This window comes from Pygocentrus nattereri, chromosome 21, assembly GCF_015220715.1.
Source record: "Pygocentrus nattereri isolate fPygNat1 chromosome 21, fPygNat1.pri, whole genome shotgun sequence".
Classification (NCBI taxonomy): domain Eukaryota; kingdom Metazoa; phylum Chordata; class Actinopteri; order Characiformes; family Serrasalmidae; genus Pygocentrus; species Pygocentrus nattereri.
In genome coordinates, this window is record NC_051231.1 from 12,667,666 (window position 1) to 12,691,320 (window position 23,655).

Genomic DNA, 23,655 nt, shown 5'->3' on the forward strand with positions numbered 1-23,655 from the left:
TGGATTGGTGAGATGGCCTAACGCACACATTGGAGGCTTGATGGAATCTACTGATATCTTGGGTAAGGAAGGAGCGGTCATGCGACTATAAAAAGGGAGTCAGATGAGAAGAGGTCAGAGCTTACTTGGGAGATACATGATGCATGTTCTCTGTTTGTAACCTCTCCAGAATTCTGTAATAAAACCGTTTGTTTCACTTCAGTCTGATCTACTCGTCTCATTTATTTTGCATCAACGAACACGCAAGACTGGTTTCGTCCACACTGCCCACCGCTCCGGGCAAGTGTGCTCACTGCCCCCTAGTGTGTGTGTCTATTCACTAGTGTGTATGTGGTGTTTCACTTCACAGGTGGGTTAAATGCGGAGGTGGAATTTCCTCGTTTGTGGGATTAATAAAGTATCACTTAACAATAGCAGAACACTTTTTGGTGCTATATAGAACCCTTATGAATAAGGTTCTATACAGAGCCACATACACCACATGCTCCATCAATCTGAAAAACCATTTCACCATGCATGAAACCATACAGAACCTTTAAAGAACCATTTTAGGCCTATTTTTGACTAACAAAGTCAAGAGCCGAATTAATATGGAAGCTGAAAAAGGAAGAATTGTGCCCTAAATGTCCTGTTATTGGGTGAAATGGACTGGCCAGGTCGGTGGTCTTGAGGTGTGTGTGTGTGTGTGTGTGGAGAGAAAGCCTTGTGGGTGTGTGCTGCCGGCTCAGCCATGAGGGAGCTCACAGTCAGGACACTAATGCATTAGCAGCCCCTCAGAATCCGGCTGGAGATCCATGTTTCTTTACTGCGGACTCCACTTCAGGACGCCTGAACGGTAAGCAACCTGACTGCACGCTCACGAAACACGAGCTGCTATCAGTCTGTTAGCTTATCTTTCTGTGAACGATGTTCTGTGAATGATGAAGATAGATTTTTCCCTTGTAGTCGTGTCTGTGAGTGAAAAGGTTGAGGCTCTCTGCCTCGCAACGCTGATTCCACAGGCGTTCCAACAGGTGGTGAGGGAACTTTGCTCGACGAGGCTGAAGTTAGCTTCTTATTCCAAATTTTCCGTTCCACCTTAAATAGTGCAGCAGTTACATGCTGGTGCCTGAAGCGCCAGAATGTAACCGCTGCACCATTTAAGGTGGACCGGAAAACATGGAAAATTGTGAAAATAAGACGCTGAATGAGAAGCTAATTCTCAGCTTTTCGACACCTTGTTTCGTCTTTTCGTTATGAATATCATTGTTATTATCGGTTAACTCACAGATAAAGATGAATTTCACTTAATTGAACCTTTTTTTCCATCCTGAAAGCACGAGGAGAGTTATGTCGCTTCTAAATGCGCCTTTTAAAGTTATACAGTCATATTAGGCCCATAAGATTTACATTTCTGAAGGTGTACGAACCTAACGTCCTTAATTCCACCGTCTTTTCTCGAGATAAAGTTTATTTTCCACCAAGCAAATCTGCCTATCTCTCAGTAAAAGCATGCAGAGCTGTACTGTATCTGTAAACAGTGCAGAGTCTTAACCCTTCATGCTGCAAGTGTTGGATATTTCCATGATAAATGATGAAGAGAAATGAGTGCAGCAGACTGTCAAGCCTGTTGAGAGACCATCTAAAGCTGTCCAGTGTTCTCTGTGTATATCTACATGTATATAACGTGAGATTTGTAAGCTACAAAGGAGACCATGATTTATTATTTGACCAGTAGTTTATTCCCAGAATTCCTATTTTGATAAGCAGGGGGAAAAAATATTTCAGAATGTTTGACAGGAACATGATTTCGACGCGAGATATTGTTCAAGTATTAAAAATAAACAGGATTAAAGAAAACAATAACAATAATGTTGACTTCTTCCACACAAACTAGCCACATGGATATGACAAGAGGCACTCCTGTATTAAAGAGCCCATATCATAGACAACCACACTGTCCTTGTTTTAAAATGGCCTTAAAACAGACAGAGAGACAGACGTTATGGTTAACATAATTTCCATATGTTAACCATAATGTCTGTCTACCTGTCTGTCTATCCATCCATCCGTCCATCTATTTACACACAGTATTAAAGGGCCCATATCCTAAATATTCCTTATAGTTTATTCTTTTCTTCAGCGTCCCAAACACAGTCATAATTCATTTTTACAAGACCGCTTACCATCTTCTCTTTATCCCTTAGAATTAAACAGGCTGTTTTTCTTACTGTGCCGTTAAGACTGATATGTAAATGAGCTCTGTTGTGATTGGCTGTCCTGTAATGTGCCTCATGCTTAAAGCAGCCCACTCCTTGTATCTCCACCTTCGGGCAAAGCTAAAGTGCTGCTGGCTGAACGGGCAGAACAGACAGTGCTTCAGACAAAGTAGCCACATGAATATGAAAAGAGACGTGCGAGTATTAAAAGGCCCGTATCGTGAAGAACAGATGGCAGATGAAAACAATGAATGAACACGAATGAGCGTGCTGTTTTTCTCTAATTAGTTTCTCTGTATGGACTGGGGGCAGTGAATGGTACATTTAGCAGTGTTTGCATTTTACATCATATTCTATTCTGTTTCAAAAAAGTGAGAAAAACTCGGTTTTCCGTGATGTTGGGATATTTCTGTGAAAGGTTTCACATCCTATATAATATATCAGGGATCAGCAACCCAAATGTTAAGAAGAAGCCATTTTGTGCGTTCACCAAAAATCAAACCACCCTGGGAGCCGCACCATTTCATGTCCATTTTGCCATCTTGGCTGTAAAAATGTCTTGGTATGTGCTAATGTCCTAGTATAAACAAAAAAATATGATGGAAACGAAAAAACACAGACTTACTTTGCTCTGCTTTAAGCTTTAGCTCAGCTACAGCTGCTTTTCTCACATCTCTGACAGGAACCTTTCCCCGCAGAAGTAGAACAGTTTCTTTTAAAGCTTTTTTTTTTGAAGTCAGCTTCTTATTCACCAGCTTTTTGTTCGGATTTTCAAAAATTCAGATGAGAAACTGACTTCGGCTTTGTGACTTTTTAGTGTTTGACAGTTGCAGATTAAACATATCAGGAAACCAGCTGGAGTGATTATAAATGCAAATAAGTCCATTCGTCTCCAAGTGATCAATACTCATCTATGCGCCAGTCTTCAAAGTACATTACATTATACTCTCACCGGCCACTTTATTAGGTACAATGTTCAATTGCTTGTTAACACAAATAGCTAATCAGCCAATCACATGGCCACAACTCAATACATTTAGCCATGTAGAGGTGGTCAAGACAACTTGCTGAAGTGCAAACCGAGCATCAGAATGGGGGAGAAAGGTGATTTAAGTGACTTGGAACATGGCGTGGTTGTTGGTGCCAGACGGGCTGGCAGTATTTCAGAAACAGCTGATCTACTGGGATTTTCACACCCAACCATCTCTAGGGATTACAGAGAGCGGGCCGAAAAAGAGAAAATATCCAGTGAGCGGCAGTTGTGTTGATGAAAATGCCTTGTTGATGTGAGAGGTCAGAGGAGAATGGGCACACTGGTTCGAGATGATAGAAAGGCAACAGTAACTCAAATAACCAACCAAAATCTCTGAGGAATGTTTCCAACACCTTGTTGAAAGTACGCCATGAAGAATTAAGGCAGTTCTGAAGGCAAAAGGGGGTCCAACCTTTTACTAGTAAGGTGTACCTAATAAAGTGGCCGGTGAGTGTACATTAACTCCAGCGTTTAAGATCATTTATTGTTTTTATTTATTGTCATTTACTGTGTTAGAATGTACAGCAGAGATTTATTTTACTGCAAAGGTGGATTATTTTATTTTTACCTAAGAATCTAATTCTGCTGTGGAGCCGCAACAAGACAGTAAAAGAGCTGCATACAGCTTCAGAACTACATGTCGCTGACCTTCGCCATGTACCATATGTGCCAGGGGCAGGCAAAACAGTATTTATTGCAACATATTATATCAAATTATAATACAATATGCTTCAAGGCATTTATGATACATGATAGGCATCACAATATTTAGTTTAGACAAAATAGAGCCAGTAGTGCCATATATACTACTACTACTACTACTAATAATAATAATAATAATAGTAATAATATTTGTGTTGTTATTTTTATCAATGTTTCCCAAACTGCACTGCACTAAATCTAATGAAACAGGCCCAATCGTGTTCTCTTTGTAATGAAACATGCAGTCAGTGCTCTGTTAGTAATGCCGATATCGACGATACACTCAGAAAAGTGTATATATATATCACAGTAATGATAAAATATCCCTATATTGCCCACCCCTATTATCATGTAATGTAAAAATGTCCTGAAGTACCGTGATGTTGCATTTTTGCCATATCCCCCACCTCTGAGAGCTACCGTTGCTTATAAAAGTTATGCTGGCACATCTTTTGATATGGTGGGATGGCCTTTTCAGCACCTGGTATAGAGTGTATGAAAGGTTGTTTTGGTCCCACTGTGATGAAATCCTCACTTTCCCAGCACATCGCTGCAGAAAAGGTTAAGCAACCTCACCTGGATGGCCCAACAAATACCAGTTTTGATTGACTATGAACTCCTCTAACTCTCCTGCTGATAGACAAGCTGTGCTGAATGTCAGGGCCCTCTGTGCATAAGTGATCAACCTGCTCAGTAAATCCTCCTGAGTAATTTGATATTGATTGCCAGTAACTGATCTACTCAAGTCAATACAAATCTAAAAGTTATTTGTTATATGGCTGGGGATGGCACACACCTCTGAATCATTTCTCTTTAACCCTTAGAGGTCGACAGCATTTAGTGCTGTGTTATTTAAGTACATGATTGCATGTTTTAAGGCCAAAATGAAAAATGTTATCGCTAGATTTGTTGTAACAGGCCAGCTCGCCTCCTGCAGCACCGTAATAGGCTCTGAAGTGAGAAATTCCGGTTTAGGAAAACCCCCTCCTGAGGAAGTATATTAAAGGTGGGAGGAACCTTTGAAAACTACAAGCACTGTGAGGCGAGTAAATTACAGCGGGCTGTTTGAATTTTTTTTCCCTTTCCTGCTAGCTGGCAAATGCAGAAGGAAGCCGGATAGCTAACGTTACTGCTAGGAAGCTGGATATCACATCTGTATTTATTAACCTCTACATTAGCCCATTCCCTTATCACTTTGGGGGATTGGTATTCCCCTAATGCATTCTGGGTATTGTAGTGAGTGTAATGAGGCTGAGTGATGTAGTACTGCATTACAGACTGTTACATAACTTCACAAATAACTTATTAAATGCTAGTTTTAGGCCAGAAACCCCCTTTAAAGACAACCTGAAATCAGAATAGATATTTTTGACCTTGATGTTTTGTGTTCCTGATCATGGTCACGCAGCCTCCGAAACCCCTTGGACTTGATCTCCCAGAATCCTATGGGAGATCACAGGATCTCCGATCTTCCCGTAGGCGATAAGACTGAGACGGACTCAATATATCAGGATCCTATGGGAAGTCACATGACATCTCACGTGACACTGCGCTCCTGTCAGCACTCTAGGTCTCTGGAGTTTTGATGTGATTCACCTGTGTTATGTCTCATACGATGTGCTTAGTGTAGTATATAAGCCCGGGCTTCAGCTTAGTAAAGTTGCAAAGTATTGGATCCCTGTTGACATCTACTGAGTGTTTATCTGTTGTTGTGTGTTTCGTGTATGACCTCTGCTTTTTGTTTTCTCGTCTTTGCCCTTTTTGCTCTGCCATTTGGCTTTGGTTGCTCTATCTCTGATTTTGGATTATGACCATTTGCCTGTAACTTCGACCACGCTACTGCTTTTCCCTATTTGGATTGAGGCACTGTCTGATCTTTGTTATGTATATTTCGTGTGCCTTCTGGATCTGAACACTGCCTGGTTATCGACTATGACTTTGAACTCTATCAATCAGTTTCTATCAGTAAAGCCCTTTCAGTAAGTTATATCTGTGAGCGTCTGACTGTGCTTGAAAACTTCAGCGCAAATCATCATATCATATCGTTTAAAAGTTTGATAACAGGTTAATGACTTTTGTCTCTCCTCTAAAATGTTGTCTGATTTTTTGATTACGTAACCATAAAAAAAAAAAAAAACATGTTAAAGGACAATTCCACTGTTGTTTTTTTTGTTTTTATTTTCAAAATTTACGCAGAATTCAGACTCTTTACAGAGATTTCTTTACAGTGAGGGTGATAGGAACCAGTGGCACTGACAACAACACAAATATAGTCATTTTATTTACTATCTAAAGCCACCAGTGAACCTACACGACTCTTCTGAACTTCTACACAGAATGTGGATAATGGTATAATTGTGAAACAAGTGAAAAAAAAAGTTTAAAAATACATTTTAGGCCCAAACTACTGTAATATCTTTCTGTGAGGGGGCTTTTAGAGGTGGATGTCTGGTTCCTATCACCACCACTGTGAACAATTCTGCCTCGGTTTCTGTAGAACAGAGCATTTCACCTGAAACCACTCTGAGCAACTCTGCTTACATCTTAATTATGCAGAAAATTTGAAAAAGCACTCAGGTAGCTCCCTTGCTCACTTGCAGACCCTCTTTGCAAATTTAACTCACAAATACATCACTGCACAAAAGGACAATTATTTATAATTTCACATTCATAATGACTGTAATTACACTGAGCATAATTACAAGTTATGCAGTGACGTTCTGCACTTCTGACTTTGTTTTTTGACTTTGTTTCTTACATGTTTTAATTCGTTTTATCTAGTGAAAGTGTATTATTCCACTGGCAGATCATTTTACTTGTTTATAAGGATTATTTCTTGAAATAAGCAAAATTCTAAAAATGATACTTGTATGATTATTTGCGCATTGGCACAGGCTAATATTACACCTGTAGAAAAAGCCACCTCTATGTCACAGCGTGCATTTTAGTACATCTTTAGACCGAAGTGTCAGGTTTCATACTGAAAAACTCAAGTAAAAACACGTCTAAACTCTTGTTTATAAGGTGAAACAACCACAGGAGAAGGCAAAGGGCTGAGCCTCAAAATTTCAAATGGGAAAGTGCATCATTCGCAATTCCGTTCCTACGTTCCGGTTTCACGTACAAAAAAAAAAAAAAAAAAAAACACAACAACTTTTACTGACCGGAGCGTTATGCATGAATGCGGAGATTTATGTATGAAGTTTAAGACTCAGCTCACATAGAATCACTGTGTTTTCTCCTGCGTTTGCTTCGGGTCGTTGTACAAACTAAAGGACGAAGCAGGAAAGCAAAACATATGTGGACATACAAGGACACTGCATGTTGAAATACTTTCTAAAATATATTTCAGAATATATTGCTCTATTAACCAAATACATTTTAAACTATATTTATTTTAAATGTAGGGGGAAATGTTGCATGTAAAATGTACCACGCAGAAATAAAAGCATGTATATATATATGAAAACAGTGAAATGTCTAATGCACTTTACTGTCTGATATGTTTAGAAATGAATTTGCATTCCAGATTCTTAATTTTAATTATGATCAAATGAACCTGTAACATGAGAAAAGCAAGGTTTGTATGTATTGATACTCTGTGAAAACGCAGCTATGTTTGTTTATTTGAAATACATTGTGTGTGAGTGTCTTACTGCACACGTACATGGCTAATGCAAAGTCAGTATCGTTTGTTCGGCTCATATATATATTTAGTTATACCTGTAATCTTCGTTAACACTACATACAATAGAAAAAATATAATAACTATCCATCCATCCATCCATTTTCTAAGCCGCTTCTCCGTCAGGGTCGCGGGGGGGTGCCGGAGCCTATCCCAGCAGTCTTCGGGCGGAAGGCAGGATACACCCTGGACAGGTCGCCAGTCCATCGCAGTAAACTAGTAAAAATAAATACATTTGAAAAAAATATATTTAACATATTATTAGCCATTTTCACTCATTACAAAAATCTATTATATATTATATAAATCTATAATCTAATATATATAATATATTTTTTGTATATATATATATATATATATATATATAGATATAGATATATATTAACCCCCCAAACCCAGCTGACTGCAGTTATTTTCCACATGGTTACCACAATATGAAGACTTTTTATCCAGTACAGGCCCACCACCTTCACCACTTGTGGAGTGGCCGGTTAGTCACAGTTCTATGGGCTTTGTAAAGGATGTACAGTATATGTGCAAACAGCGTTAAACAGATGTTATTATGATCACAAAGTCAACAGCTTGAGGGGAGCAATTTACAGCCCGGAAGCAAAGGTCATGAGAGGGAAGACCTGCATTTAGTAATCTGACTCACAGTGACGTCCGTGCATGGGGTGGGTCACTGGGTTAAACCAATTAACAAGACTGAAAATCTGCTAAATTTAATATTGATGATTAGTTTATGTGTAAAGGAGGGTTTATATGTGTATGGAGGGACGACTGGAGGGAACGGATGCTGCTGTGAGAAGCCTGGAGCGGCAAGGCAAACATCAGAAAATGATGCAAAAAGACAGAAATGTGTCCTTGGAGACGTTTAAAGCTGTCAGCAGGCAGAGGAGTACAGCTGAATGTCCTTCAGTTTTGCTGTTTTCTGTTAATGGTTAACAGTTAACTCATGGGTTTGGGTGGGAGGAAAAAGGAGAAGCCTGCTGCGTCTGCTTAGCACAGCCAAGAAACAAACGGCGCTGTGTAAAACCGGATTTTAGACATCATTCTCATAATGTAAGGTCACTGACGTGCAACAGTGAGTTGTAGAAGAAGAATCCTTTTCGAATCTGTTTAATTGTGGTGTTTTGAGAGATGCTGCTCTCTGTTGTGATGATCTATGGATCATTATTTGGTGACCTTTTGTTGAAAACAGCACATGTGCATCCATTGCATTCAGTTTTGCGCACCCATCAGGTTAAAATGCATGTACATTAAAGAATGCATTAAATCAGATAGCTTTAGGCTGGAATAGCAACCTAGCAACACAGCTGTCAGAGGACACCAAACTTGACCCAGACTTTTTACACTCGAAAGAAATGTTTGTCACTGCATAGAAAGTTTTGCAAAGAAATTAGGCCAAAAGCATCCAGTGCAAAGTTTCCCTCATAGCTGTTGGTCATTTTCAGTTTAAGCCATATATAGTTCACTAAAGTTGGTGTCTTGCTTAAGAGCAGACAGATGCCTTTGCTCGCATTGCTTTGAGAGGTTATCTGCCAACAGCTCCTCAGTTTGTTTTCTTACTTTCTGACTTGCTTTTAAAGGGGAATTCCATCATTTTTTTCCCAAACCTATACATAATTATATCACTGAGATGTAAATAAAGTCATTCAGAGAGGTTTGATCAGTAATAGTTCATTCTAGAGACAGTGGTGCTGATAGGAATCAGGGGTCGCCATGTCGACAGCACAAATGTAGACATTTTATTTACTATCCAAAACCCCCAGTTAGCCTACATGTGTCTTCTGAGCTTTATATGGAATGTTAAAGATGGCAAAAGAATGATAATCATGAAACAAGGTGTTCTTTGGGGACTATTTCCACCATCAATGGATTTAAATACACTGATTAAAATAGGCTTAAGACCAAAAGCCTTATCAGAAAACTACTGCAAAACAGTGACTCAGACATCAGGCGGTTTATTCATAACCATTTCCTGTAATAACTTTCTGTTAGGAAACTTTTAGAAGTGGATATCTGGTTCCTATCACCACCACTGTGAACAATACTGACTTTAAGTCTCAATAGAGCAGAGCATTTCACACCAAACCACTTTGATTGACTCTGTTTGCACCTTAACCATTTCATTCTACAAACTTTGAAGGTCCCTCAGGATTTTCTAGGCCTTCAGAGACGGGCTAGTAACATCTGTGAATGAAAAAACCTACATGTCTGTAATTTGTATCTCATAGAATTATCATGCTTGTTGTAATTAACCTCTGCAAGTCTGGCAGTAATACTCTTATTTCATTGTTTTGGATGGAAGAAAAGGGTTAAGATCTTAAATCACCCAACAGAAAATCAGTATGTACATAGAGACAGCCTGGCGAGCTGTCCCATTGATTAGGACTACAGCTGCTATATTGAAGGCCTTACACATAGTGTGTTCAGAACATTGATGTGGCATTATACACTATATGTCCAAAAGTATCCAGACATGTCTTCTAATTAGTGAATTCATCAGTGGAATTTGTGCAGGTGCTCCTATTGCTGACACAAGCATTGGCAATAGAATGGTACACTCCCGTGCAGCTGCGCATGAGCCCGAGGTCACCATGTCCTATGCAACATGTTGAGAAATAGAAAGCACCTGCATTCCCTAGAGTGATGGAGCTCTATCTAGTACCTTTGGAATGAGGCTTTTGCAGATTTTCACACCACTTGACATTAAAGAAGCAGCAGGTAAACATGTTTTAGGGCTCATGTTTTTTTTATGTTCATGCTAAACATGCTTTTTTTAAAATGTTTTAAATGTACATAAACATTTTTTTTGTTTACTCGCTGTATTTTCTTCTTTCTCGCTCTCAGCTTTCATTGTTGGAGGAGTCTGTTCAGATTGAGCCGTTGACCAGTTTACACGGGATTTCGCTCTGAGTCGGGTCGCAAATAATCAAATGTTTGACCAACTGACTGGTCTGAAACACGACCGGGTGCAGACTACATTTTTTGATCAGGCCGAAAAAACATGCGCCCCTCAAACACGACTCGAGTCTCTCTCCAACTGTCAACTCAGTAGAAATGTACTGCTCTGTAATGTGTTTAGTGTTGCGTTATATGTCATTATATTCTGTATTGTGCGTGCCAATAGTAGCCATTATTATTTATTCTTGCCTCAAATTAAATGTTTAGTGACTAAACTACACCAGCATAGGTGTTCCTTATAAACATGGAACCATTTAATTTCCCCAATTTGCCTGTACGTGAAGTGAAGAGAAAGTGATCCGTCTGTAGGATGTATAGAAAAGGGGAAATACTGGCCACATTTCTCTGTAAGAGGAAAGGATAGATTGACTACACTGTGGTAACATACATTTTAGTGTATGTTCTAAGGGGGGGAAATGTAGAAATGTACAGCTCTGTAATGTGTTTAGTGTTGGTTTAAAAGTCATTATATTCAGTATTGTGTGTGCCTGTACTGTGACTGTATTTAGAACATTCTTCTGTCTATTCTTGTTTATCCCAACATGGTCATGTCTGTCACACCTTTCACTGGTCCTGGCCGAGCCTAATCTTGGCATCAGTCCTGTCGTAAAACTGCATCAGCCCAGTGTCTTATGGGCTGGCTAGGTGCCTGGTACCTGCGCGCAAATGAATAAACTTCACTTCTACAGACATACGGCTGGTCCCCTGGTTAAGGTTTGGATTCTTCAACTCTGACTGACCCAAAAAGCACAAACTCGGGGCTAAAATCAGGGTAAAAGTTGTGTAGTAAAATCAGGGTAAAAGTTGTGTAGTAAAATCAGGGTAAAAGTCGTGTAGTAAAATCAGGGTAAAAGTCGTGTAGTAAAATCAGGGTAAAAGTTGTGTAGTAAAATCAGGGTAAAAGTCGTGTAGTAAAATCAGGGTAAAAGTTGTGTAGTAAAATCAGGGTAAAAGTCGTGTTGTAAAATCAGGGTAAAAGTTGTGTAGTAAATTCAGGTTAAAAGTCGTGTAGTAAAATCAGGGTAAAAGTCGTGTAGTCGGACTATGACTGACTTTATGTGTTAATGTCTTTTACAAGTTTCAAGTGTCTGTGTTTAATCTCAAGCCACCAAACAATGTTCATGTGCACCAGTGTAAGCAAATTTCATAGGATTTAGCAGAAATTAGCCTTGTCATAGGGGTAGAGAGAGAGGATATATGAGTGACTGTGTTATAAATATTGCCAATTGACAACCAGAGACCACTGACTAGTGTACATACTTTTCTACTTTCTTTGAATGGTTATGCATTCTCAGCATGATGTCTGAGACAGTTTTACAGTAGTTTTGAGATACATTTTGGCCTAAAACATATTTTAATCAGTTTATTCTAATCACGGTGGAGGGTTACAATAAGGGTATTCTAAGGAAAAATAGTCCCCAAAGAAAAGTTTTTTTTTAGATTTACCACTTTTTTTTAACCATCATCTACATTCCATATAAAAGCTGAAAAGACATGTATAGGTTCACTGGTGGTTTTGGAGAGTTCATAAAATGGCTATATTTGTGTTGTAGTCACAGTGACCCCTGGTTCCTAACACCACCACTGTAAAGAAACCTGGGGTCAGTGAGTTTCTCTACAATGAATCATTTCACATCAAACATCATGTAATGTTTGCATTCAATAAGCTGAAGTAACCTTTAACTTCTCAAACTCTTAAGAGTCTGTGTGCACGCTTAACTGACTCACATGCACAGCATATTAGTTTGATAGTAGAAATGATTGTACAGAGCCGTGCACTCTCAAAGAGGCCTTTACATGAGTAACCTCTTAACCTCCTTGGAATCACCGGTGGTTCCAAAATGCACTTCGTCATAATTTTCATAACATTCATATTTCATAAACTACATCCAGAAGGTGGCTGTTGTATGAGGCGATAACTGTCTTCTTTCCAGTCAAATAGACGGGTGGTGTGATTTTAAACCCTTATAATAAAAGAAGCTGAACTTACAAGTTTTTTTTGTTCTACTGAAAGTCGACCCATTTTTCCACAAATCTGAGCTATAATCTATAAACAGACGGTGTCTCTTCAGTGATCTGCTCCATAAAAATGATTTTTATAAAATAATGCAAATAACGTCTAAGATTTTTGGATTTCAGCAGTACTTTGTAAGCATGTAGCAATATGTGTAGATCATAAAACACATTTTCTTTTCATCTGAGGGGAGCTTTTACAAAATAAATAAATAAATAAATAATTCCATTTATTGCATGCAGTTACTTATTAATTTGCCTTACGATTTGGTCATGTACATTCAGATGGACAAACCAAAATATACCCATGACCATAAGAGCTTAAAGGGGTTTTTGTGTATTGAAAGGGTTCTTCAGATTGATGAAGCAAAACGGGTTCTTCTGTTTTTACGATGTCAAGCTTGTTACCAGAAAAAGCTCTTGTTGAACTCTTGTTGCTATTTAGAACACTTTTCTATATAGAACCATACACAATACGTTCTTTAAGTGTTCAGGGTTCTGTATAAAAACCATTTTCTTTACTAAGGAACCCTTGAAGAACCTTCATTTTTAAGGGTGGAGTTATTTATGGTAATTATTGAATAACAACTCTGAAATTTAGTAACAATATCATAAGCCTAGAGTTGTAAGGGCTTAAAAGGATCTGAACGAATAAAAGAAGTTCTTTCATTTAAGCAATTCACTGTCCAGTGCTGGCAGCCTAATCAGTGTGTATCTCAGGTATCCAGTGGTTTCAGCTGTCTTTTGAACCAGCATGGTTTCTGAAATAAATAAATAAATAAATAGACTGGGTAAATTGGAATTGAAAAATGCATCTACATTGTTAACGAAAAGCTCAAACTGCACTTCCCTTGTTAGCTCTGCATCCATCTTGTCATTATATGAGGAGTGATAGACCCACCTTGTTAACTTTCTGCATTACCATTGATCCACTTTGATCCAAGTTTAGTGATTCGCAGCCCAAACACAAATGAATGCAGTGAAAAGCATTTGCATCATAGCTTGCTGTGCCAAATGAAAACAGCACAACATGGCATCAAATAGAAAAGGAGAGCACGGTCAGACAGGTAAGTCAGCCAATTAGCTATTCCAAAGTAAGGTTGGGCTACAGTTTCAGCTGTTATTAAAGTTTCATTGAGATTGTTTTGGCCATGTTAGCTGGCACAGCAGTCAGTGGTCACTAGCAATCCCATTAGACTTTGTCTTATTAATCTCTTTTTAGTACATTGATGCTGTGCTGCTATTATTTCAAACTAGGCCTCTCACAATTATTACATAATCGCCTGATTACAGATTATTTAACCTGATTGCAGTTAATTTTCAGTCATTATGCTGCATCACAACAAGACAGACAGACTTGGCTTGAATTACCAAGTTTGACAACTTGAATTACAATTATCTAATTAGCCCACTGAGGCTAGTCCAGCTGAGGGCCAATGTCTTCTATTGTAAAATCTGCTCCTCATTGTTTCCTGTATGATCTTGGATGAGCCTATGACTTGGGAACCCTTCCATAGGTTCCTTTAATGTATGGTTTTGATTTATGGAGTATACACAGCTGAACATATGGAGCATAGAGGACTGGGGACATAGAACCTTGGGAACATAGGACACTGAGAAAATAGTACCCTGGAAACATAGAACCCTGAAAACATAGGACCCTGGGGACCCAGGAAATGTATTACCTTAGAACATAGGATCCGGAGCACATAGAATCCTGAGAACATAGGACACTGGGAACATAGAGCCCTGCGAATGTAGAGCTCTGGGAAGATAGAACCCTGGGAATATAGACCACTAGGAACAAAGAGCCTTAGGCACACAAGACCCTGGTAACACAAAGACATGGGAACATAGGACCCTGGGAGCACAAAGCCCTGGGAACAAAGGGTCCTGTGAAAGTAGAGCCTTAGGAACACAGGACCCCAGGAATGTAGAGTTCTGGAAACACAAAGCCCTAGGAACATAGGACCCTCAGAATGTAGAGCTCTGCAACATAGAGCCCCAGGAAAGTAGGACCCTGGGAACTCAAAGCCCTGGAAACACAGAGCTCTAGGTGCATAGGACACTGGGAACATAGGACACTTGGATAATAGAGCCCTAGAAACATAAAGTCTTGGGAACACAAAGACCTTGGAACATGGGACCCCAAGAACATAGGTAAAATAGGAACTCAAAGCCCTGGAAACACAGAGCCCTAATTTTCAATTATTTGTATTGTTATTATTTATCAGCTGAAATTACACAGATGTGACAGGCCTTAGTCTAATGCTGATTATTTGATTTGTAATAGAGTAATTTCCAAGGATGTCTGTTCTGATGTAGGTCGGCCGAGCAGTTTTGCACATGCAGTAAAGTGAAGTAAGGACCCTGTCAGGCATTACTGAAACAGAGCCGTGGCAGCCCAGGATTAGCGCTGAGCCTCAAATGAAGGTCCACTTCCAAAATATTTCTAAGACACATAAAATAAGTATACATTCTTTTGATATTTGGGACTTGCACAAGACTATGAGCTAAAGTTATTCTTCTGTAAGGACAGCAAAATGTCTCCTCAATGCTGTGCACTCGATCTGAAGCCTCTTCTGAAGTAAGTCTCCAGGTGCTACAGAGTACCTGAGGCAGCTTTCACGGAACCTAAGGGTGCTAAACGAATTTGCTATTTGCACATTTATTTTTGAACAGTGTAGTCAAGGCATCTATAGAACTTTATTGATGTACTTTGGCCTGGAATACAAAGGAATATCTGAAAGGCCTTCAAAATGGCAAGATGAGGCGCAGAGGGTCCCACTGGGACTCCAAAGAGAGTTGGTGTGAAGTGTGAGGGGAGCAGCAGGAGGGACAGATGAGAACTTGAGGAGGTAGAATGAAGGTGACTGTCAACATTTTCAGCAGACAGTGAAGTGTGCATGGAGACTGTTACTTAGCAACGAGACAAGATCTGTCGTTCTTATTTCTCCATCAAGAGCCTGTTAAGCTTAGAGAGCAATGTCAAGTGAAATTGGTGACATTACAATTTAGCAAAATTAGAAAATATGGATATGGTTTAGACAGATTAGTTTTCCATGGGGAGGTGGAAAAATGTCATGCAGGTTCTTTGCAAGGTTCATGACCGAATTATACTGATAAGAAATTGGGGTATAAATTACGGAGATGGGGCTATTCGATTTATGCACTGTTGTGACCACAACCAGTATGCAAGATGTTTAGCTGCACACAAGCAGAAAACATGTCCAAACTGTTCATTTAACTGCAATTAAATAAGGACTGTAACACATTAAAGTGACATTTCAATGACTAAGATAATACAATGATTGTTGTAGCTTATTAACAGAGAAGATACTCACATTTGTGGGTATTCTAGTTGCTTGTTCAGCCATCTTGCTGGTTTTCCTTTTTCTTCATAGCACTCCATTTGGAGTGAGCCTCTGAAAAGTCTCCATTTGGAGGGCCATGTAGCCATAACACTTCACCCAACCCCTGTATCTCAACAAAAATCAGGACATTCTACCCCTAGACGTGAATGTGCAAAAAGGAGGGGTAGGGTTAAGTGGTAGGGGCAAGGGTTGAAATGGGATTGGGCCTTTCTTGTATACCTATTGATGGCAATACATAAACATTTATAAAATGCAGAAATTGGGACTGTATCTACCTGGATCAGCATTACAGAGAAATATAACATTTCCTTGGGGTACAGATGCAGTAAAACCTTCATCAGAATGTATTTTTACATTTTCAATTACAGTAGCATAAACTGAAACAACTAAATAAAATGGGATGATCCCACAGAGAGCAACAGTGTCACTTCTCTGTCCTTTTTTTCCCACTTTGCTATTGCTTTTGTTAGTGTCTGTCCCCAGTGCAGTCTGCTGAATTACTGATATTGCCACATTCAAGGTGTGTCTGGCCAGTGAATGAGACAGCAGACTCACTATGCTTTGGTGATAAATTCACTGCATTCTTGGTTTTATCACGAGAGCTGTAATGGAACTTGCCATTTTAAAAACATTATTGCTATTTAAAAGCAGAAAATCAAACTAGGAAATGCCTTAACAGTGTTAAAAATGAGTGATGTTACAAATGTAGTATGTTACTAATTTATTAACATATTTGTTAATACTGTGGGTTGATCATTGGAAGAGTCATGCGAGGCCATCATTTCTGCTGGTGAAAAAAGGCACAAAGGACACCAGAATAGCAACTGAAAATGAGAGGCGGGTCACTCCTAGTCATACTCTCTCTTACAGTTACTGATAGAAGCCCACTCTAATTAGCCCCCAACCAGGCACAAAATAACAAATAACACATTCACACACTTAAACCAAAGAAAACAAGGAACAACAAAAACAGTCCTGTCTCACTGGGGCTTGTGTGTCCCTCTTCGAATAGCATTTTCCATTCAGAGCTTCTATGCCTATGTTGGCAGCACATAATAAATGATTAAATATTGATTTTAAATATTGGCCAGAATATAAAGATCTATCAATGAGTGTGTTTGTATATGCTTGATAATCCAATAACTTCAGAGATTTGGTCAGTAATCTGGTCAATTGATCAATCCAATCAGAGCTCTAATAATCCAATAACTTCAGAGATTTGGTCAGTAATCCGGTCAATTGATCAATCCGATCAGTGCGCTAATAATCCAATAACTTCAGAGATTTGGTCAGTAATCCGGTCAATTGATCAATCCGATCAGTGCGCTAATAATCCAATAACTTCAGAGATTTGGTCAGTAATCCGGTCAATTGATCAATCCGATCAGTGCGCTAATAATCCAATAACTTCAGAGATTTGGTCAGTAATCTGGTCAATTGATCAATCCAATCAGAGCTCTAATAATCCAATAACTTCAGAGATTTGGTCAGTAATCCGGTCAATTGATCAATCTGATCAGTGCGCTAATAATCCAATAACTTCAGAGATTTGGTCAGTAATCCGGTCAATTGATCAATTCGATCAGTGCGCTAATAATCCAATAACTTCAGAGATTTGGTCAGTAATCCGGTCAATTGATCAATCCGATCAGTGCGCTAATAATCCAATAACTTCAGAGATTTGGTCAGTAATCCGGTCAATTGATCAATCCGATCAGAGCGCTAATAATCCAATAACTTCAGAGATTTGGTCAGTAATCCGGTCAATTGATCAATCCGATCAGTGCGCTAATAATCCAATAACTTCAGAGATTTGGTCAGTAATCCGGTCAATTGATCAATCCGATCAGTGCGCTAATAATCCAATAACTTCAGAGATTTGGTCAGTAATCCGGTCAATTGATCAATCCGATCAGTGCGCTAATAATCCAATAACTTCAGAGATTTGGTCAGTAATCCGGTCAATTTATCAATCCGATCAGTGCGCTAATAATCCAATAACTTCAGAGATTTGGTCAGTAATCCGGTCAATTGATCAATCCGATCAGTGCACTAATAATCCAATAACTTCAGAGATTTGGTCAGTAATCCGGTCAATTGATCAATCCGATCAGTGCGCTAATAATCCAATAACTTCAGAGATTTGGTCAGTAATCCGGTCAATTGATCAATCCGATCAGTGCACTAATAATCCAATAACTTCAGAGATTTGGTCAGTAATCCAGTCAATTGATCAATCCGATCAGTGCACTAATAATCCAATAACTTCAGAGATTTGGTCAGTAATCCGGTCAATTGATCAATCCGATCAGTGCACTAATAATCCAATAACTTCAGAGATTTGGTCAGTAATCCAGTCAATTGATCAATCCGATCAGTGCGCTAATAATCCAATAACTTCAGAGATTTGGTCAGTAATCCAGTCAATTGATCAATCCGATCAGTGCGCTAATAATCCAATAACTTCAGAGATTTGGTCAGTAATCCGGTCAATTGATCAATCCGATCAGAGCGCTAATAATCCAATAACTTCAGAGATTTGGTCAGTAATCCAGTCAATTGATCAATCCGATCAGTGCGCTAATAATCCAATAACTTCAGAGATTTGGTCAGTAATCCGGTCAATTGATCAATCCGATCAGTGCACTAATAATCCAATAACTTCAGAGATTTGGTCAGTAATCCAGTCAATTGATCAATCCGATCAGTGCGCTAATAATCCAATAACTTCAGAGATTTGGTCAGTAATCCAGTCAATTGATCAATCCGATCAGTGCACTAATAATCCAATAACTTCAGAGATTTGGTCAGTAATCCAGTCAATTGATCAATCCGATCAGTGCGCTAATAAGAAGTTGAAGAACATTTAAATCCTTCATTTCATCAAACATAGTTAGTTTCAGCGTTACTCCAAAAGTGCTGCTGTCTTGTGGCAATGCAGCTCGCTGTCTGTTTTTGCGCATACTCAGGCTGAGAAATCTGAAAGAAATTACAGTAAGAGTTGACATGCACTGAGACTACGCCGATCTGAGAAACCGGAGTATGCCGTTTACACAACCATTTCAATAATCACATCACTGCAGAAATCTGATTATGATCAGAGTATTGAGTGCATGTAAACACACACACTGTAGATATTTTAAGCAATTATCTGCGGATACTGTTATTATTACAATATTATCCTACATCCCTGTCATCTATCGACCTAAGAAACCTTGAAGAACCTTCATTTTTAAGTGTGTAGGGTTGCCGAGTGTCTGGTTTTGGCCCTGAAAGTCCAGTTTTGAGCTCCATTTGGGTAAAAGCTTGTTGATTAGAAGGATATTGTTAAATTCAGTAACACTAAAATGTGTCTCATGAGATCCAGGTTTCTGGTGCTGCACACAAGAAGAAGCCAGTTATATCACTGTTTTGGTAATCAATTTTAATAGTGAATATTTCTGGCGACAGGGATACTGAGAGTTCAGTGTGTTTGTTTAAATATCATTATAGTTGTTTGAAGTGTTCATGGTATGTTTTTATGTGCCCAATAACCATTTAACCTATTTAACAGCACAATCATGTTCAAGAGGTTTTATTGTCATATCAGCTACATACAAATACACTGTAAAACATTCCTTCCAGACCATAGTCCACAGGAACACAGGAACACACGTGCAGACAATACAGTGCAATAAATACAAAAACAGAACACAGGTAGTACATTGTACTGAGAATATGTGGAGCTGTGCAAAGCAGAATGTGGCATACTAAGACATATTAGCAGATAGCCTATGACAGGGATGGGCAACTCCGGTCCTGCATGCGGCTCCTTTACTGCCCTGCTGCGGCTCCACGGCAGAATTAGATTTTCAGTCAAAAATGAAATAAAAGGAAATGCTGTTAATTTTAACACAGTTTTAACAATATATGGTCTTAAACACTGGAGTTAATGTAGAACTGCTAATTCGCCCTTTAATCCCGGCACACAGACTGCTGGTCATAGCAACACAGACAACAATCTCACCTAGCTAGTAGCTAACAAAAAGACAAAGAGAAAAATTTAGTGAATTTAGTAAGTACGTTGGTGCAATAGGGCTGCCACTTTACACCGGTTTTGTATTGTTTGTTTTGATGTTTGCAGAAGAGGTTTGCCATATTCACAGAGACGATGAGATTTTCCCCCGCAGATAAGGACACTTTCCAGGCTAGCTAAGTGACTCAGTGGTCAGTGAAATTCCCTCCACTAGCTGTGGGAACTGTGGAGTGTATGTGTGTTCGTGTGTTCTGTGTTATGTTATCCATCCATCCATCCATCCATTTTCTAAGCCGCTTCTCCGTCAGGGTCGCGGGGGGGTGCTGGAGCCTATCCCAGCAGTCTTCAGGCGGAAGGCAGGATACACCCTGGACAGGTCGCCAGTCCATCGCAGGGCACTGTGTTATGTTATGTGTTGTTGATTATGTATTGATTGTAAAGTGTCCTTGAGCATGGGAGAGGTGCTATATAAATAAAAGTGATGATGATGAATGGACTTATTTGCATTTATATTCACTCCAGCTGCTTTCCTGATGTATTTAATCTACAGTAAAAAACTGTCAAACACTGAAAGGTTGTGAGGTTGAAGTCAGTTTCTCATTCATCCGCTTCTTGTTCGAATTTTCCCGTTTCACCTTAAATTGTGCAGCAGTTACATGCGAGAAAAGAGGCTATAGCTGAGCTAAAGCTTAAAGCAGAGCAAAGTAAGTCTGTTTTCATTTGTCGTTTTTATCCTGTACTAGTATATTAGCACATACTGAGACACATTTATGGTGAAATGAACATAAAATATTGTGGCTCCCAATGTGGTTTAATTTTTGCTGAAAGGATAAAATGGCTCTTAACATTTGGGTTGCGCCCCCTGCCCTTGCATATATGAGCATAGCAGTCACTGAGGTAGCAGTGAGGGAATCCTAATGTAACATAGCCTTCATACTAATAATTAGTACAAAACACATGATGGGTCAGATGGTGTGAGCAGTGTGTACCCTCCAAAGCTGAAATGAAATCCACACCACTGGCTAAATCACACTGAATGGTTATCTGATCCTCATGTGATGTCATCAGGACTATAAATATATGTATATAAATAATCATCAAGCATGCATTTAGCAATATTACATTCTTGCTTATTGCTGATATTTTCACATTTTACACTTTAATTAATTTCCATTTTGTTTTTCAGGTCTTTTCTTATGGACATGCCCATGAATAGCCAATGTGTTTATACAGCTGTCCAGACTTTTGACATCAGGTGACACAACTGGACCCCTCCGATGGAGACTACGCCATACAGTCGAGTCAAAAAAATTCTCCAAGACCACTCGAACCTGAGTTCGACAGCTTATTCAAATGTATCGACCCCCTTCCACCATCACATGAACAATGCGATGCTGGGAATTCTCCTTGGCATGCTGTCTCTTCTAACGGTCATCATGAACATCCTGGTTCTCTTTGCTGTTAGAAACGAACGCACGTTACACACGGTGGGGAACCTTTACATTGTCAGTCTCTCTCTGGCCGACCTGATTGTTGGAGCAACCGTAATGCCCTTGAACATGGTCTACCTGCTGGAGGACGAGTGGAGGCTGGGTCGTGTTGTATGCCAGTTCTGGTTAGTTATGGACTATGTGGCTAGTACGGCCTCCATATTCAGCTTATTCATCCTCTGCCTGGACAGGTATCGCTCTGTTCGGCAGCCGCTGAAGTACCTGAAATATCGCACGCGTGGAAGGGCAACACTAATGATCTGTGCTGCGTGGCTTCTCTCCATGACCTGGATCATTCCCATTCTGGGCTGGCGGATGTTCGCTCATGTCGACAGGAAACCCGAGCTGGAGAGCAAGTGCGACACGGACTTTCGCTTTGTGACCTGGTTTAAAGTCCTCACTGCCATTCTCAACTTTTACATTCCATCCTTCCTGATGCTTTGGTTCTACTCCCAGATTTTCATAGCAGTGCGAGAACATTACAAGCAGTGGGAGAGCATCACTTGTCCCAGGGTACCTACAGATCAAGATGGAACCATACAAAACTCAAACCAGCTGCAGAGGACATTCTACAAACCCTCTGAGAAGGAGAACCTAGCCCTGAGAGCTACCTTCTCTAAAAACGATGGTATTTTGGATCAGTATACTTTGGAACAGCCATTCAGCTCAAAGGACACCAATGAGGAGATTGATGACTCTTCTTTAGATGAGAAAAAACCCAAAAACCGTAAAACCTCATTTTTTAATATCTCGAAACGTAAGAGAAAAAGTGTGAGGGAATTGAATGAGATTTCTTCTATGAGCCAGGAGGAGGACATTGAGGACGAGGCGTCCTCCAAAGAGCCATCCTTCCCTCTGAGGTTTTTGCATTGTGAGGAGAATGATGAGCTCAAAATGTTTGTATCTGTCAATGACTGTAACGTATTGGTACCAAATTCGGTTGCTAATATTTGCGAGATTACGCCCACCACTGATGTTCACAAGTACACCACTGTTCTCTGCAGTGATGATGTCGCACAGTCACCTACATCGCCGTGGGGACATAGCACAAGTCCACCGATGGACACCAGCAACACTCTCACTCTGAAGCAAACATGGCAGAAGTTCTGCGTGCAGTCTAGGCAGTGTGTCCAGAACATGCGTGTTCACAAGGAGCGGAAAGCCGCCAGGCAGCTCGGCTTCATCATCGGCACTTTCATGGTGTGCTGGATACCGTATTTCATCACTTTCATGGTCATGGCTTTGTGCAACACCTGTGTTCACCACGACCTTCACATGTTCACCATTTGGTTGGGTTACATCAACTCCACTCTGAACCCTTTCATCTATCCACTCTGCAATGAGAATTTCAAGAGAGTTTTCAAAAAGATATTCCATATCAAACAGTGATGCTTCTCCATCTCCGGCTCCTGAGCTGTGTCTACGCAAGCACAGCTCTCTTATCTGTTGACTTTATGTGCTTTATTGAATGTTTGTGGTGGTCTTGTGAAAAACCTTTGAGGATTGTAGACTGAATAGCTTCTTCTTTGGCCTACTGTGTTGTTGAACATCTGCCGTTTGTTGAAGATGATTATACATTTTGTCCGTTCACTCGTAAATAAAGCTGCTATAAAAGGTTCTTTGAGCAGCACGACACTCTTACAAAAATGTTTTTTAAGGGTTCTTTAGTAAAGACAGTGGACCTACATCAAACCAGGAACACTCAAAGAACCATTTGCATGCTTAAATGGTTCTTTGCATGGTGCTTTGGTTCTTACTATTGATAGATTGATGGAGAATGTGTTGTATATGGTTCTACAATTAACCTCTTTTGAAAAGAGGTTCTATATAGCACCAAACATAAAAGTATTCTGCTAACGTTGCTGTGTCAAACTTGAACAATATACAACACATTCTCCATCAATCCGAAGAACCATTTCACCATGCAGAGAACCATTTAAGCATGAAATGGTTCTACACAGAATTTATGGTTCTAAATGGAACTGTTCAATTTACTAAAGAACCCTTATAGATCCATGTTTGTTTAAGAGAGTGTAATGAAGGCCTTCAGGGGCCAGCTGTGTTGGGTCAGAACTCTCCAGGGTGGTAAATCTCCAGGACTTTGGTCTTAAAAATGATGGTTTCCTCAAGGGTTCTTTGGTAAAGAAAATGGTTTTATATAGAACAATGAACACTCAA

General features: G+C 39.6%; 1 protein-coding gene across 1 annotated transcript; it reads left to right on the top strand.

The window, feature by feature from the left end:
* Nucleotides 1-703: 703 nt before the first annotated feature.
* Nucleotides 704-23,621, top strand: hrh1 (histamine receptor H1). Its single transcript, XM_017704747.2, has 2 exons — nucleotides 704-835; nucleotides 21,174-23,621. Exon 2 carries the CDS (start codon nucleotides 21,265-21,267, stop codon nucleotides 22,864-22,866), a length of 1,602 nt encoding a protein of 533 aa, XP_017560236.1. The 5' UTR covers nucleotides 704-835; nucleotides 21,174-21,264; the 3' UTR covers nucleotides 22,867-23,621.
* The last annotated feature ends 34 nt before the right edge of the window (nucleotides 23,622-23,655 follow it).

What these genes read in the sequence shown, in the direction of transcription:
- hrh1 (XM_017704747.2), top strand. Translation starts at nt 21,265, where the DNA reads ATGGAGACTACGCCATACAGTCGAGTCAAAAAAATTCTCCAAGACCAC.